This window comes from Alexandromys fortis, unplaced genomic scaffold, assembly GCF_014885135.2.
Source record: "Alexandromys fortis isolate MF-2015 unplaced genomic scaffold, M_Fortis_MF-2015_v1.1 scaffold_199, whole genome shotgun sequence".
NCBI classification, from domain to species: Eukaryota; Metazoa; Chordata; class Mammalia; order Rodentia; family Cricetidae; genus Alexandromys; species Alexandromys fortis.
Window position 1 is genome coordinate 2,503,800 of NW_026068074.1, and position 16,726 is coordinate 2,520,525.

At 53.0% G+C, this 16,726-nt stretch overlaps 2 protein-coding genes across 10 annotated transcripts; both read right to left on the reverse strand.

Annotated features, from left to right (window-relative positions):
- Nucleotides 1-2,884: 2,884 nt before the first annotated feature.
- Nucleotides 2,885-8,277, reverse strand: Lat (linker for activation of T cells). 9 transcript variants are annotated; one of them, XM_050121612.1, is made up of 11 exons: nucleotides 7,564-8,277; nucleotides 7,367-7,394; nucleotides 7,228-7,262; nucleotides 6,972-7,002; nucleotides 6,737-6,783; nucleotides 6,626-6,655; nucleotides 6,477-6,543; nucleotides 6,311-6,405; nucleotides 3,615-3,677; nucleotides 3,453-3,515; nucleotides 2,885-3,354 (listed from the first exon to the last, which is right to left on the reverse strand). In XM_050121612.1, the coding sequence occupies exons 1-11, from the start codon at nucleotides 7,664-7,666 to the stop codon at nucleotides 3,257-3,259; spliced, it is 660 nt and encodes a 219-aa protein (XP_049977569.1). In that variant the 5' UTR covers nucleotides 7,667-8,277; the 3' UTR covers nucleotides 2,885-3,256. The 9 variants fall into 9 exon arrangements, with proteins under 9 accessions (XP_049977569.1, XP_049977568.1, XP_049977563.1 ...); XM_050121611.1 differs by having other exon boundaries at nucleotides 6,737-6,789; XM_050121606.1 differs by having other exon boundaries at nucleotides 6,927-7,002.
- Nucleotides 8,278-8,429: 152 nt separating this feature from the next.
- Spns1 (SPNS lysolipid transporter 1, lysophospholipid) lies at nucleotides 8,430-16,222 on the reverse strand. The gene is made up of 12 exons (XM_050121602.1): nucleotides 15,624-16,222; nucleotides 15,459-15,524; nucleotides 13,791-13,927; nucleotides 12,643-12,794; nucleotides 12,486-12,552; nucleotides 11,146-11,291; nucleotides 10,754-10,909; nucleotides 10,254-10,443; nucleotides 9,905-9,970; nucleotides 9,556-9,654; nucleotides 9,098-9,269; nucleotides 8,430-8,775 (listed from the first exon to the last, which is right to left on the reverse strand). Exons 1-12 carry the CDS (start codon nucleotides 15,862-15,864, stop codon nucleotides 8,681-8,683), a joined length of 1,587 nt encoding a protein of 528 aa, XP_049977559.1. The 5' UTR covers nucleotides 15,865-16,222; the 3' UTR covers nucleotides 8,430-8,680.
- Between the last annotated feature and the right edge of the window lie 504 nt (nucleotides 16,223-16,726).

The window sequence follows — 16,726 nt, forward strand, 5'->3', positions numbered from 1 at the left end:
TGGGCCTTCCTTGATCTTGTTTTTGTTTTGTATTGGATTATTTGGTTTGTTTGTTTTGTTTTTCAGACAGGGTCTTGCTAAGTTAAGTAGCCCTAGCTGACTTGCTATGTAGATCAAGCTGGGCTTGAACTCACTGGCTCTGCCTGCCTCTGCCTCTCAGGTGCTGGAGTTAAAGACACACACCATCATGCCCCAGGCCCTTGACTGTAATTATTATGAAATCATCCAGACCTGAAAACACTTCAAATTTTTATCGAATAATTATCGAACACTTTTGGAGCCCCCCCCATTACAATGTTTTGGGGGAGGCAATGGTGGAGCTCAGACCTCCCCACATGCACAAGTATGCTACCGCCGACTTCCCCAGGCCAGACGTGCACAGTTCGCTGAGGCCCTTGTTGCACTCCCATCCTGGTTCTCTCCCTCCACTGAAGGTGGCGCTGTCCTGAATTTCGTATTCACTCCACACCTGCCTTGCTACACCACATGCACATGCCCCTGAGCAACACATACAGAGAACATCCCTAAATCCAAACATCTGAAACCCAAGATACTCCCAAATATAAAACATTCCGAGTGTTGACATGACATCCTGAGCAAAAAAAATCCATGTCTGGCTTCAAGGGGTGGGTTTCAGTCAAATACAGATGCATTCACAATCATGGAGAGAGCTGCTCTCAAGACTATGTGTATAAGGCACATATGAAACTTAAGAATTCCATGTTTAATAATAATAAAGTCCAAGCAGAGGCAGATGGCTTTCTCCTGGGTCCCTCTGTTTCTCGGCAACACTGCCTTGCACAGCTGGCGCCTGTACATCCATTGAGCTGGTAAAGGTCCTACTCAGGGAACCCACTAGGCACAAGGGCCTGCCTGTCTTCAGCTTTACCGCTTGTTGCTCAATTGTTTGACAAGGTTGTTCTGCCAATTTGCCTTCATTAGTAACTGCTGTTGGAGCCTCTGCCCATTCCTCCTGCCCCTGCCACCCAAAGAAAAGAATCTAAGCCCATTAATTTATGCCAAAGGTTCCCAGACTCTCCCTCTTCAATCTGCTGCAGCTGGATAATCTGAAGGGCTCCCCTTGTTTCCAGCTGTTGGCACTTTGCAAAGTCACCAGAATATAGAGGCTACCAAGAAGCAGCGTAGTGACTCTGGAGGCCCAGATCTGATCGTAGACTGATCTTTTTGGCTGTGCATCTTTGAGCAAGTTACCTCACCTCTCTGGGCTTGTTCCCTTACCTACAAAATGCAGACACTAGCCATAACCATCAACAGGGAAGCCACAGTGATTATGGGATACAGGGGGTACCAGGAACTCAGATTCCTTCAGCAGCCACGGAGAACCACTAACTCTATATTCATCAGAGTGGCATTGGTTCCACAAATGACACCCCGAGCCAGTTGCTGGCACACTGTGATTTACTAGCCCACATGAACCAGAGGTTGTAGAGGTCATTTTGCTCATATGTGATAAGATTCAGGTAATATCTAAACCACCCTTCTCCTATCCAGGGTTTCATTCATAGGCAGGCCTTGCCAGTGGGGTCTCCAGAACTATATCCTTCCGACCCAGTAACAGCTGGGATCAAAAGGTCTCCTGAAAATTCCCAGGCCTATCCCACCGCCGCGGGCCACAGGCCCTACCGGAACCATCATTAAGCAAGGCCGGAGAGGACCAGCTCACGCCCCAGGACGGAGGGCTGGGTTGCCATCTCTAAACACACACAGAACGGAACTGGGAAAGAGTGGGTCCTGAAGGAGACTCGGATAAAATGCCCAGAACACATTCCCACTTCCAGACCCAGCAAGCTGGGTCATCACACAGCAGCACTGAAGCTTGCTGGCTGCGCCTGAGCTTCAGCTGCCCTAGCCACTTTGGTGCGGGGTGAGCTATGTCCCACTATGTGTCTGTGCCAGGCTGGCTTTGAACTCCTGGGCTTCAGAAATCCTCCCACTCCACCCAGAAGCAGCTGAGACGACCTGTATACACCACCTTGTCTGACTTGCTCAGACCACTTCAGTGACTTCCCTGAGAACCACGCGAAAGACAAGAACCGAGACGCCTGTGGGGCCATCAAGGCAGGAACGAGAGTCACCGTGGAAGGGTCTTGCTGCTGACACATACTCCCCGCCCAGAGGACCCTGTACCCCTTCTCTGCCACTGTCACAATGAACAGTTGCACACCCATGAACTACCTGTAGGGAGATACATTCTGAACCCCAGAAGGGCCAGGCTGGGTCAGAGGCCTCACTCAGGAAATGGCTAAGTTCAAGTCACTGTCTGCTGTCACTTACAGTATTTAACCAAGACTGTGGAGAGGGGCCCCTGTAGAGGAGGGAGACCCACAGACAGACAGACAGAGTTATCCATACACTCTGTTCTATTTTTTTGTTTTTGTTTTTGTTTTTGTTTTTGTTTTTTTTTCGAAACAAGGTTTCTCTGTAGCTTTTTAGTGCCTGTCCTGGAACTAGCTCTTGTAGACCAGGCTGGCCTCGAACTCACAGAGATCCGCCTGCCTCTGCCTCTGGAGTGCTGGGATTAAAGGCGGGCGCCACCACCGCCCAGCTATCCATATACTCTGATGCAGACTTGTGTACACACACACACACACACACACACACACACACACCTAGACCCATAGGTCATGTATGTCCACCTTCACAAACATCCCACAAAGAAAAGGGCAGCCCTCAACCCAATACTACCTTACCCAGCCTTCCAGGACCCCAAAACCAACAGGGCTGCTAACATCTGTACACATCTGTACTCCCAGCACCAGGAAGGCAGAGGCAGGATGATCACCCACATGTTCAAGGCCAGCCTGATCTATACAGCAAGACCCTGCCCCAAATAAAAACAAAAACCAAAAGGAAGACTTCGGACCATAGGAGCCTTTATTCCATGACAGAGTCAGGCAGGAACAAGATTCATTCTCAGGCTTCATCAAAGGTATAGAATACTGGGGACATAGACTGAACCCCAAAGTAACAATAAATTAGGAGAGATTCTCAGGTTGTTGACAAAGCAGAAGTCAAACGGGATTCCCTTAGAGCCACTCGCAGCTGCCCAGTTCTACCCTCCCAGCAAGGCTAGTTCCAGGACAGATGGCTGCAGCTGGAACACAACAGGGCAGGGGAGACAGCAAGGGCAGAGTCACGGAGTCATGAAACCACTCAGGTATCCAGAGCCAGATGTGCCTAACAGCTGGAGGTGGCCAGGAAGTGGTCCTGGCCAGAAGGCCCGCTCACCAGGCTCTCAGTGAAGTTCCTGCAGGTTCTCATAATCGGGAGCTTCTTCTCCCTCCACTCCTTCCTCTTCTCCTTCATCTACAACCTCCTGGGAGGTCACAGTGGCTGGGAGGGAAAGGCAGAGGGAGATTGGTGTTCAGTCCGCAGGCTACCTGCTCAAGGCAGCTCTCCAAACTTCTGCCCCCTTCCACCTCGGTACACACCCTGCTCAGCACCGCTCACTGGCTGCAGCTCCTGGGACACATTGACATATTCCCGGCTCCCATCTGTGGAGGACAGATCAAGAGGGACAGTCACGGGAAGGGCAGGCCACAGAAAGGGTGGGGAGAGGCTATAGGACATACATGGGGTACAGAGCCACCTACCCAGAGACGCTTCTGCACTGTCCTCACTCTCAAGAACATTCACGTAGTCTTCACCCGACTCCACTGCAGGACAGCCATCGCAGTACAGTGACTAGAAGACCCTCAGCCAGGCACTGCTTCCCAGAAGCCCCCCTGGTCTCCAGACACAACCTTCCCCCTGAGGCAGTCCCACAGAATATTCAGGAAAAGCAAGGGGAGCAGCCTGGGCAAGGGCCAAGAAGATGGACAGAGATCGGCCAAGCCAGGGCCACCAGGAAACGAAACAGTAAGCCACAGTACGGCTGGGAGCAGGGATCAAAGGCGCTCAGAGGACAGACATCTTGGTGGCATGTGAAGGAGGTGGCACACTTGGCCCAGATGGTGTCCTGTCTTCATCAGACCTGTCTGGCTACTCAATATTACCAGCCATTGCCCACACCACATCTTCCCAGGCCCACACATATCACTCACTCTGTTACATTGCTTTTTTGGTTTCACAGTTGCCTGGTTTCTGTATGAGCAAGTAGACAAGCTGGGCTTTGGAGCCAAATATCAGGGTTCAAATCCCAGCTCCAGCACCAGCCAGCTATGTAACCTCAGATAAGATACCTCAACATTCTATACCTCAGTTTTCTGTCTGTAGAATAAAGTTCCTAACAGGACCTGCCAGCAGGGACTATTGTGAGAATGTTGAAACAGTAAATTGTAAAATCAAGCCTGCCATACGCTATGTGCTACTAAGTATCAGTTCATAAACCTGCTGGACATGGCGACACAGGCTTGTGGTCCCAGAAGGCTGAGGCAGGTGGTAACTTGAGCTCTGGGTTGCATCACTAGAGCAAGACTATGTCAATCAATCAATCAATCAATCAGTCAGTCAACAGAAATGAATGAACGAACTCTTGCATAGCACAGAGACGGAAGAGAAGGGCAGGAGGGGAGGAGTAGTCAGAGGAGCACCCAGGAACTGTGAGGTTTAATGAGTTATATGTACTACAAGGGAAGAAAGCAGGTCCTCGGTCACCAGCAGCTCCTTTAGTATCTTCGTGTGTGTGCTAGGCAGATGCATGCACCCACGAACACACAGAGGCTTTATCCACTCCACCTCAGATCCTTAAGATACGGCCCCTAGCAATGATTCTTTTATCATTACAATTTTGCTGAGTTGACTTACTAATCCCTAACATAATCCAGGAGACATACCCAAGAAATAAGAGAGGGATGGATGAATGGGTGGATGGATGCATGCATGCATGGATGGACAGATGGATGGAGAATCACTTAAACATTCTCAGGGTACAAGAGAGAAATCACAAATTAGAAATCTATATTACACATGGAACCAGAGGCCAGGTGGAACATACCTATAATCCCAGCACATAGAAGGCAGAGGCAATTGGATCGCTGAGTTAAAGGCCAAACTAGTCTACAAAAGCGAGTTCCAGGACAGCTGGGACTACACAGCGAGATTCTGCCTCAAACAAACAGAAAAACCACGCAGGGCTAAGGTATAGACATAATAGTCTAGGGTAAATGCAGAAGGTTGGGTATTCCTGAATTAAAACTCCAAAATTCAGAATATTCCAAAATTCCAAACCTTTTAAGTACTGGTATGATGCCACAAATGGAAATTTCTACACCATGAAACTTTGGTTTCATGCAAAAGGTTAACCAAAATTTTCATAAACTACCTCTAAGGCTAAGCATGGTAGCACATACCTTTAATCTCAGCACCCAGGAGACAGAGACAGTCTCTGTGAGTCTCTGTGAGTCTGAGGCTAGCCTGGTCTACGTATCGAGTTCCAGAACAACTGAAGCTATACAGTGAACCCTGTCTCAAAAAAGCAAAACAAAACAAAATTCTACCTTCAAAAAAATATACACACACATACATACACACATATATAGTGCGTATATAAATATACATGGGGTATATAAAGCACAAATGAATTAATTCCATGTTTAACCTTGAGTTCCATCCCCAACAGAATTCATTATATGTGTATAAATATTCCCAAATCTGCATCTAAGAGTTTCAGGTAAGGGATACTCACGCCACAGAAAAGAGAAGAGACTGAAAAACTGAAAATCACCAAACCCTAAAGAAGAGCGGGAAGGAAAGAGACCAAGGCAGAAAAATGCAGCCCAAGAGGAACAAAGACCACATGGTAAGCAGAAGAAAGCTTCAGAGAAGAGAGAATGTGAGTGAGAGAGACAGACAGACAGACTGAGAAACAACCTCTAACCAAAGTTCTTACAGATATATTAGATGATATTGCTTCCATGGAACAAGAACAGGGTACTATATAAAAAGAACACTCAGAAGCCCAAAAAGAGCTTTCAAGTAAGAGAAGTGAATTTTTTTCTTTTCTTTTGTTGGTGGTAGTGCTGCTGCTCTGGTTTTTGAGACAGGGTCTCATTATGTAGTCCAGGCTAGCCTCAAACAACCCCCCTACCCAGACTCTTGATGCTAGGGTTATAGGCATGTGCACTCACATCCAACCAAGAAATAAAATCAGGACATTCAGACAACAGACAAAAATGATAAGATAAAGAGGGTGGAAAGATGAAAGGAAAAGCCAGGCAATCAGAAGTGAAGAGCAGGAAGCCCAGCATCTGAAGGAGGAAATGGAAGGGCAGCGATCATCGCAGAAATGAGAGGGAAGAGAGGAGCAGCAGCACATGGCGGAAGGAGGCGGACAGAAACCCCGACTCACTGGAGAAGGCGCTGTCCCGGAGGCCAGGGTTGCTGGGCACAGGAGCAGAGGAGACGACGGGAATGGTGGCAGGGGTGCTGTCAGGAAGCACCTCTCTGGAAGGAAGGCATGAGGAGGTAAGAAAGGGGACTCAGCTTCCACTCCCACCCTCCGTCTCTCCACTCACAGGTAGCCCTCATTGGGGTAGTCCTCCTCGTCCTCCTCATCGTCGTCCTCATTCTCAGAGGTTGGCTCTGTGAAGAACGAGAAGTCAACATGACCTGGGACAGACCCAGCCTCCCCCACCCCGCCCAGTGCCCCAGACCCTAGACCCACCCTGGTTCTCGTAGCTCGCCACACTGTTGACTTCAAAGAGAGGGAGAGGAAGATGGAGTCAGTGCAGGCTGCACGCCCTCTCCCCAGCCCTCTAGCCCTGTACCCCCTTACCATCATTTGAATCCTGCTGGCAACCCCCAAAGGGCTGTGGGGATCTCCTGGAAGTCAAAGGTCAGGGAAAAGGTCTAGATAGGACTCTGAGGGTAAGAGGCATTACAACAGGGGAAAAGTCACCCCACCCCCCATCTTAGAAGGGGAGGAGGCACAGTGGATCAGAGGGAGGGAGCTGAGGGGTACTCACAGGTCTGGCTGCACCAGGGGTGGGAAGGAAGCAACAAAAGGATATGAAGTGTCAGTTGTTGAGGGTCTGTTTATCTCTGAGGACATAGAACCAAGCTTGAGGGGACTCCAGACATTACCCCCACCCACCCATGTCAAGGCCTCGAAGGACAGATGGACCCATAAACACCATACCCTAAATAGGCATGGGGGCTCCCACTTTCCCCCAACCCAACCCAGATAAGAGCCCTGCAGACGGCTTAGGGACAAAGAAAGGCACACTCCCGAGAACCCTCAAGGAAGGCCAAGGACATAGAACTTACGAGTTGGTTTGATGAAGATACTGCTTGGGTACAACCTGGCAGAAAAAAGGCAGCCTGAGTACAGGGCCAAGTGGGCCCCAACCCCAAGCCCTTCATCAGAACAAAGGGAAGACACAGGGCAACGGGACTGAACACTCACCTCTCTGTGGACACACTGTCATAGGAAGCTGGAGGAGAGAGGGCCAACGAGGCAGGATCAGGGTACACTGGGAACAAAGATGTTCAGTCCCATCCTACCCCCAAGCAGGACTGAGGTATGAACAGAGGGAGCCAGGGGCTGGGGAGAGGATCCCATGGGGTAACCAGCGTCCAATACCCCACAGCTCCCCCACTTACCTGGCAGCTCACGGCAGCGCACACACAGGGCAGCCAGGAGTGTGACCAAGAAGGGCAGCAACAGGAGGCCCAGCCCCACGGGGCTCAGAGTGTCTGCTTCCATCTGCAGAGCACCTGGCCCAGGCCCCACTGCACCGCAGCCCCTCCAGGCAGAGTGGCAGCAGGGGTGTGGGACTGAGTGGGCCCCAGCCTGGGATCCAGTGGCAGGTAGCTGTATGCTTCTTTGGGGCTCAATGACCCCCGCTTCCGTGCTGGACCGAGTGGAGATCAGTGTTGGGAGACGCTGGTCCCAGAGCCTGAGCTGGGGCCTGTGCCCCAGCTACCAGTCGCCCGATCCCTATGCCCAGCTGTACCAGCCCCTTTCTTGTTCCCCGCCTGCTTCTCCTCCTCACCACCCGCGTGCGACAGGAAGCTGTGGTGAAGGCAGGAAATCATCAGGCTCCTCAGCCGGCTGCGCCTGCCCCCTGCCCACTCACCCCCACCCAGTTGTGGGAAGGGGGAGGAGGCAGAGGGACTAAGTGAAGGAAGGGGTCCGAGGCTGCAGGATGAGGCAGACCCTCCGCTAGGAAGGGAGACACGTGCCAGACAGGCGGGCTGTGGCCTCCCCATCCCTGGAGGGGAGACTCTGCAAGGGCAGCACTGCCCCCACCTTGCAGGCTTGCCTCTGGGAGATCAACTTCCAGGGGACCACAGTGAGTCACAGTCACACCGAACCAACTCACTCAGAAGAGAGCGGTCCTCCTTCTTGACTGCCCAGCCCCGAAGACAGGGACTCACCCACAGGGTGACCCGACTGCCCCTGGTAAGTCCTGAGGCTACAGACATTCCCTGAAACCAATGGCACCCACAGAGAGACAAGCAGCCGGTCATAGTCTACTTACAAATTTTATTCCATTACAAATAGCACCAAACTCGTTGGGTTGCCCTAATAGACAGGACCCCCCCCCCCCATTTCTGGGCCCCCATCTCTTCCCTGGGCTGCCCACGTAGTGTCTGGGAGCTGGGACATATCCCAAGGCTTCCTCCTCGGACCTGGATCTGTTGAGGGCTTCTGCCTGGACACCTCCTGGGGTGGGCCCAGGGCCTGTGCACCTGTGGTTGGATGGGCAACAGCTCCTCAGATGAGAACGCTGGACACAGGGACACGGGTAGAACGGCCTCGCTGAGGGACCACAATCCGGTCATCTGAAGGCCCTGTCTCCTGCAACAGACCTGAGGGGAAAGGGTCAGAGCCAAGGCCAATCAGATAAGAGCCAACAAGGGGGCAGGTGACAAATGGGGCTGAGGGGCAAAGATGAGACAGCAGTGAGAGCCCTCAGAAACCTGATACACTCTTAGACTCAAAACTGAGTGGGTGGTACTGAGAAGCTGGTACCCTTGGCCCTGGCAGGTGGCTTGGGCCTGGGCTGATGGGACAGTCTGAGTGGTGGGAGAGCTGTGAACTAAGAGATGTGGGGTGCAGACACATGAGTCAACGGATGGACAGACTGACGGGCAGTACCGTGAGCATGGGCTGACCGTGGCCCCCACTGACCCTGCACGTGGAGTTGAGCCCGCCGGCGGTCATCCTCAATGAACATGGCAGTGCCCAGGAAAGCCGCGCCACCCAGGGCCCCAACGAAAGCACAGAGCATGAGTGAAAACTGCAGGGCCCGGAACTCGGACAAGAAGGAAGCGGGCCAGCTCCGTCGGAGGCGGTCAGAAATCTGTCGGGACGAAAGAGTCAGAGACCCAGGGATGGGGAGCCCTGAACACCAAGAAAATGAAAACTGGAGCCTAGCCACAGCGTGAGACCCACAGCCCCAAAGGTAAAACCTTTACACCGCTTCCTCCCATCCACCAGAGGCACCAATGGGGAAAGTACCACAGGCAACTATTGCCTAACTAGGCCAGACTACCCCATCCACCTAGGCTCCTGTCACCAGCCACCTGCCAGGGTAGGGAGTGCCAGATCCCCAAAAGCATCCCATCCCGGTCAAGGATAGTACTCACTAGACCAATGAGGTAAGGGCTCCCAGCATCACCTAGCAAATGGGATAACACGATCTGGAAGGCCTCGGCAGTGGAGCGTCGAGTAGGGATCACCACATACTGGGGAAGAGGGGAACTCAGTAAGGGTCCCAGAAAAACCAAGGACAAAGCCCACTGTAAGCCCAAGGCAAATTTGTCACTGAGGTCAAGGACAGGCAGACGTGGGACAAGGCAGGCCCAGAGGCACCTCTGTGGCTGGACTCTGCAGGACACATGCAGCTGAGATTTGAGGGGAAAGGCCAGAATTCGGAACAAGTGCCACCTTCTGACCCCGATCCCTGCCCCCTTCAGCCTCTGCCCAGTTACTCACCAGTAGGATGTCAGCCACGATGGCCCAGTTCATGGACAGCAGGGTCTCTCCAATAAAGATAAAAATCTGGAGGGCAGAAGTGGGAGCGAGTCACGTGGCCAGGCTTACTTATCCACCAACTCCCCTAGTCCCCATTGTGCTCCACAAGGCAGGTGCTAGCCTCTGTACCACCACCTTACACCTGAGGAAAGGGCCAGGGTTGGGATTTGGAAGAAGGCATTTCACCTTCAGCCTGCTCTGAACTGCTCTGCTGGCGGTCATCCTCAACGGACACGGTGGTGCCCAGGAAGATACTGCCCCTCCTGCCCCCGTGCAAAGATACCCGCTAGACCCCTGGTATCCGACTCACGTAGGTAGCCACGATGCTGCCTCGGGCACAGGCCAAGGACAGGAAGAGGAAAGGTGCGGAGCCCAGGAGGCCAGCTGCACAGACTAGTGGGTCGGCCCGAGGGTTGAAGCGTCGAAGACGGCGGCTGATCTCCACACCCAGGCCCACACCCAGAACTCCAGTCAGGCACGTGATGAGTCCAAAGATGAGACTAGGGTTAAGCCCAAAGATGAGACGCCCTCCCTGGCATACTCTGCTGTAGGGGCGTGGGAGCTACTCCCTCTCCTGCAAGGCCCTGACCAGCGAGGGCAGTCCACCCCAACTGCCCTCACACCCAAACCCATCCCACACAGAACCCCGGGGCCGTTGTTACCTCATCTCATGGCTTCTCAGAACCAGAAACAGAGACTCCAAGAGTGGAGTCAGGACTCAAACCCTCGCGGCCTGAGTCGAAATCCCTGATACCCCCGCCACACACACACACACACACGCAGTCCCCCCACTCAGCCCCTCCCACGCACCTGTCAGAGGACGAGCATGAGTCTCCAGGGAGACAGGGCAGGGTCTGTCCCAGAACAACACGGGAGCGCAGCAGGAACGCTGGGGCCCAGAGAGCCAGGGAGCCCGTGACGAAGGCCACGGCAGTGAAGCCGAGGGAGGACAGGACGAAACTAGGACTGGGAACATTGGGAGGAAGTCAGACCCACAGGGGTGCCCTCTCCTCCTCCCTGGCTTATTCTGCTGTCAGAAGCTGGATGTGACCTATGTGTGTAACTCAGACAAATGCCTCAAAGACAGCAATGCCTGGGTCCCTGGCCCTAAATATGGCCTCCTGGTACAACGCAAAACCTGGCCTGTTTAAAACTTCAGCCCCCGTGGAGGCCTCAGACGTGGAAGAAACGGGTCAACTCACTTTCGCGCCAGCGCCTTCAGATCTGCCCACCATGAGGTGGGGCTCAGGGGTGGTGAACCCGAGTGCCGCTCCACAGCTCCTCTTGGGGGCTCCTGTACCACCAGGAACAGCAGCAGAACAGCCACCACCCCCAGACCTGGTGTCACCTGGGGAAAGAACAAGCTTTGGGATGCAGGGCAGGAGTATGCTGAGCTTCTGGGGCCATGAGGAGCGAGGAGGACAGACATAAGGGCTGGTTTAGAAAAGTTGGTACTGAGACTTGGGAAGGTTTGCATCTGGGGACATCCTATTTTTACAGCCTAGATTTACTTTTTTTTTTTTTTTTGGTCACAGAACCCTGATTTTGTTTCAGGGGCCCCCATCTTACTCCACGTGGTTCAAACTGATCTAAGGCCTAACCAAAAGGGCTGTTGAATGCCTGCCGGGTGGTGGTGGCGCACGCCTTTAATCCCAGCACTTGGGAGGCAGAGGCAGGAGGATCTTTGTGAGTTCGAGGCCAGCCTGGTCTACAAGAGCTAGTTCCAGGACAGGCACCAAAAACTACAGAGAAACCCTGTCTCGAAAATAAAAAAAAAAAAAAAAAAAAAAGGGGGGGGGGGGGAGAGGGGGCTGTTGATCTCCTGCCTTCCGTGACTGGTTACATAATGGACACATGACCCAGGCCCATCCAATCAGAGACCATCTCATGACTATTGTTCAAGGATCTGAGGTACCCAAGTTACTCAGTTAAAAGACAATCACTTGGGTTTTGTTTGTTTTTGTTTTTCAAGACAGGGTCTCTCTGTAGCTTTGGAGCCTGTCCTGGAACTAGCTCATGTAGACCAGGCTGGCCTCGAACTCACAGAGATTTGCCTGCCTCTGCCTCCCGAGTGCTGGTAAATAAGGTTAACGTGGGGAAAAGGCAAGTTAAAACAAAACACGAGCGAATCTAGCGGTGGCGTGGGAGTCCTGGCTCGGCTCCACTTTCCTCCAGGAAAGCTCATACTGCAGCTGATTTCTGCAGCCTGCAGCTTTACACCTGCGAGCGAGGCTTTTGGCTCCCTACCGAGGACCAGACTTGTTGCAGGCTCAGCACAGTGAGCACGGCCACGAAAAGGAAATGTATGGGGCCAGCAAGCTGGCTTAGTGAGTAAAGGGCCTTGCGGCCAAGCCGGACCACCTGAATTTAATCTCCAGGACCTTCGGCTGAAGGAGAACACCGACTTCCAAAGTTGACCTGACTCCTACAGGCATGCATACACACACTTTTTTTTTAAGTGTGTTTAAAAAGGGAACAATGACGAGCAGAAAGGAAGGTCAGCAAGAATGTGGCTGACTCCCCAAACTATAACCAGACTCACCCGCAAAGCCCAGTGCCAGTCCCCGGCCACATCCTTCACTTTGGAGCCTGCAATGTAACCTAGACCACTGTGAGAAGGCAAAGGGGAAAGAGGGCACAGGCTGTCAGTCAAACGCCCCGCCAAGCCCCACCCCGCACCAAGCCCACGGCCTACGCACCTGCCCACGGGAATAGCGAAGTAGAAGACGCTGAGCATCCGACTCCGCTGGTCTGCCACGAAGAGGTCGGCGATCAGGGTGGGCGCAATGGTGGAGTAACTGGCCTCCCCGACCCCCACCAGGCCCCGGGTCAGGAGGAGCAGCCAGAAACGCTGGGAAAGGAGACACGGGGGAAGTGGCATCCCACCCTGGAGCCAGCCTCCCAGGAGACATTCTCCAGCTAGTGCTGGAGAGGCAGCAGGGACGGCAAGAGGCCTGGGTTTAGAATCACACAGACCTGGCTTGGAATCTTGGCTCCACTTACTAGCTGTGACTTTGAGAAAATAACTTAACCTCTCTGAGCCTCAGTTTCCTCATCTGCAAAAGGGGAACAACAACAGTTTGCTCACATCGATACTGTGAGGGCTTCACACTAGTTAGGTGCAAAATCAGTCTTGGGTTTCTACTGTTCCCTCCCACCTCTGATCCCCTCATGGTGAATAACGATCTTAACTGGGGGCTGTCTGCTTACCAAAGGCACCTGGTGCCAAGGCCAGGGCGCGTGATTACCTGAGGGCACTAGGGCCTGGGGCTGATGGGAAGATTTCAAAGACAGAAAAGCATCTGCCAGGAAACTGGGAGGGAACCCCGTGGCATCATGTGTGTTCAGAGTTTTTGGAAGGAAGAAGTGGGTCACTGTGTCAGAGTCTCCCCAGAGATCCGGCAAGGATGGGGCCAGGAGAGCCACATGAAGCAACCAGAACGGCAGTTGTCGACAGAGTCAACAGAGCGGCAGGGGCAGCACTTGAGGGTGGGTGAACTAGGGAAGTGACGGCCGCCCCCGGCTGCTCTCTCACCCACATTAGCTCCAGGCTTAAGAGGAAGCCCAGTACCAGGAAGGGAGAGGACAAGGCACAGAGATCAGCGGTGAAGTGTTTAGGTGTGCGGTGGGAGAGTTAGGGACGGGAGAAATGGCGAGTGGAAGAAAGTTCTAGAAGAAAAGCCAACAGGATAGGGTGGGCAGGTTAACGCAGGCAAAGGAAGGCAAGATCTATGCACGGTGGCACAGATCACGGAAACTCTAGAGGTTCCCCCACACTCAGTCCAAAATGACTCCAGAGAGCAACAGCAATATTGATGGGGAGTGGGGAGCAAGTTCAGCGCCTCACCTCTCTGGGGATGAAGGATGATCCCAGCGTCACCAGGGACCAGAAGGCAATGCCCCCGCACATGAGGTACTTCCGATTGTACCTGTCACCCAGGTAGCCGAACACGGGTGCCAACACCATATAACTGGAGATGAACACTGGGGGAAGAGCAGAGAGTCACAGCCCAGTCCTGGTCCCTTACTGCCCGCCCCATTCCAGTTAGGGAGCAGGGTGGAGGAATGCCTAACGAGAGTCACCAGGCCACCTTCACCACTTCCCATAGAGAATGGAGCATCCAGCAGATATGTCCCACCTTTCTACCCAGCCTGAAACAAAATCCACGTTCCACACCGCACTCACGGTGTCCTATCTAATCCAGTCTCTGCACCTTCATGACAACCGCCTAGATCGATACCACATTAGGGTTCGGCACTCAGTGTTCCCTCTACTGGGACCATTTTCATTTCTGTCCTGAGCATCACAAAACTCAACTGCTTCAAATTCCAACCCAGATGCATACTGGACTATCATACATCCTGGCCCAGACTATCATACATCCCAACCCAGGCGCATACCAGACTATCAGACATCCCAACCCAGGCGCATACCAGACTATCAGACATCCTGACCCAGACTATCCTACATCCTGATCCAGGCACAAACCAGACTATCAGACATCCTGACCCCATTTTCCTTTCTTTTTTTCCCTCGGGGTGGGGGAAGCTCACTATATACACAGGCTGCAGTGAACTCACAGGGGTTCTCAGGCCTTTGCAGAGTTCCCAAGTGCAGGGATTAAAGGCGTGCACCACCACACCTGCTCTAGGCTTTCTTTCACACTCATCCACCTGCAAGTACCACGTTTTAATCAATCCCCTTAGGCACAGGAGGACGTCAGCTCCCGTAAGGGCCACGACTGGGAGTCTCTCATTTAATTCACAACCTAGCACAAAGCAGGTGTTCAAGTCACCTGTGCTGAATGAAAAGCGGGCAAATGAAGCCAGCCTCTCCTCTAACTCAGCACCACCTTGACCTAAGACTTCACTCTCACTTCCCCACACTAAGTACCCCAGTTCCTCATCGGCCTGGAGCCGGGAAACAAACACTTCAATTCCCATTCACCTATCCACTCATGTGACCCTGGGCAAACCCTAATTCTTCACACCCTCCGAGTTTGCTTATGAAAACACAGGTAACTCCATCAACTCCCTGTGCAAAGCAGGAAGAACGCTACGCCTCAGCCGATGGAAGGGTAAGAAGGCAGGTAAGAATGCCTTACCAAAGTCCTATTAGGGCTACTACCACTTCTAAGGTGCACCACTAGGCCCTGGCACATAGTAGGTTCTCAGAAAGGAAGGAAGGAAATGAAGACTTCCTGCACAGCAAGAACTCCTGCTAGTATTTACTGGTGCCTACTATGTACCATGCATGGCATTTCTTAGTCCTCACAGCTGTCCAAAGAATTAGCCCATTTTATTACTGGCTTGGAGCTTAGAGAAGGTGAGCGTGTTGCCTCCCATCACACAGTAAGTAGTTGGCTGGCTCCTCGGTCCCACCTCAACTAGAGCAGTCAAGGTCATTGCCTCCAAGAGCTCTGGCCAATAAGCCCTAACTAGGCAAACCTGCAAGTACGTAACCCAGCCGAGGCAGCAAAAGGCGAGTGGTTGTGTGAGCAGGACCCTCACTCACCAGTCTGGATGAGGCCAGAACTGCTGTCTCCGATGCTGAAGAACTGCTCGATGTCTGGAAGAACGCCTGGAGAGAAAAAACTCTCAGGATGAGCACGGAGAGGAGACCCCATCCTGGAGAACTGCTCCCATGCCCATGTCCCTTCTTCCGAATGGCAGTGCATACCAGCCACGGTGAAGCGGTCCATGTAGTTCAGGAGGTTGATGTAACACAGCACAGCCACTATGAGGGTCGAATGGCCCTGAGACAAACCAGTGATACGCTGCAGGCCCTCGCGGTCCGGGATCTCGGGCTCCCCGGATTTAGGATTACCCATGGGCCCTGGCATTCCCGGGTGGCCAGGCGCTGGCCCGTCATCTGGGTCATCAGCTTGGCTGAGGAACGGCGCCGTGTCGGACCCTGCCATGGTTCCAGGAGAATGCAACCGCCCACGTTCCGGTCCCACCTCCGAAGGAAGGAGGTTGGCGAAAGGACGGCGAGGAGGGTAGCCCACGGCCGGCTAGGAGCGTGCTCCGATGCACAGAGCAAAACTGTGGAAAGCCCGGGGTTTCGTCATTCCCTCTGGTCCCGATAGAAGAGAGGATGCGTGAGACGCAGGTGACGTTGGGGACAGGAGTGAGAAGACCAGGACTCAGTCGCCCTTCCCACGCTGATGCTCTCCTCACCCCGGGAAGGAGCGAGCCACACTTGCTGTCGCTCAGTCCCGGAGCTGCACCACGGCCGCCGCCATGTTACCCCAGAGCAGGTCATGTGACACCGGAGCCCGACCGGAGAAAGTCACCCGGTGCAAGGATTGAGCACGTGACGCGCCACCGACTACGGAAGCCTCCAAGGCTTCTTGAGCTCCTGCACACAGCCAAGTACCATAGCAACCCGACGCTTGTTCCCACTTTCACCAGAAGTCTCTAGGAGGCATCTCAAGTTGGCAAAGCCGTAGATGGAATGCCCATTTATCCTGTTTCTTGTCATCACACAAAGGGGGACTGGAGAGATGGCTTAGTGGTTAAGAGCACTGGCTGCTCTTCCAGAGGTCCTGAGTTCGATTCCCAGCAACCACATGGTGGCTGGCAACCATCTGTAATGAGATCTGGCGCCCTCCTCTGGTGTACAACCGTACATGGAGGCAGAATGTTGTATACATAATTAATAGATAGATAGATATCTAGATAGATAGATAGATATCTAGATAGATAGATCCGGATTAAACTAGATCTTCCCACCTCAAATTAAGCAGAAATCCCTCACACGTGTGCCTTCCATTTTAAAAA

Excerpts from the sequence above, each read along its gene's own strand:
- Lat (XM_050121604.1), bottom strand. The coding sequence starts at position 7,666 with ATGGAAGCAGACACTCTGAGCCCCGTGGGGCTGGGCCTCCTGTTGCTG. Across the intron at positions 6,656-6,736 it reads CCAGCAGGATTCAAATGATG|TCAACAGTGTGGCGAGCTAC; the intron begins GTAAGGGGGTAC and ends CTCTCTTTGAAG. Across the intron at positions 3,355-3,452 it reads AGTGAGCGGTGCTGAGCAGG|CCACTGTGACCTCCCAGGAG; the intron begins GTGTGTACCGAG and ends TTTCCCTCCCAG.
- Spns1 (XM_050121602.1), bottom strand. The coding sequence starts at position 15,864 with ATGGCAGGGTCCGACACGGCGCCGTTCCTCAGCCAAGCTGATGACCCA. Across the intron at positions 12,795-13,790 it reads CATCCTTCATCCCCAGAGAG|CGTTTCTGGCTGCTCCTCCT; the intron begins GTGAGGCGCTGA and ends CTCCTTTCCCAG. Across the intron at positions 9,270-9,555 it reads GCCCTTACCTCATTGGTCTA|ATTTCTGACCGCCTCCGACG; the intron begins GTGAGTACTATC and ends TCGTCCCGACAG.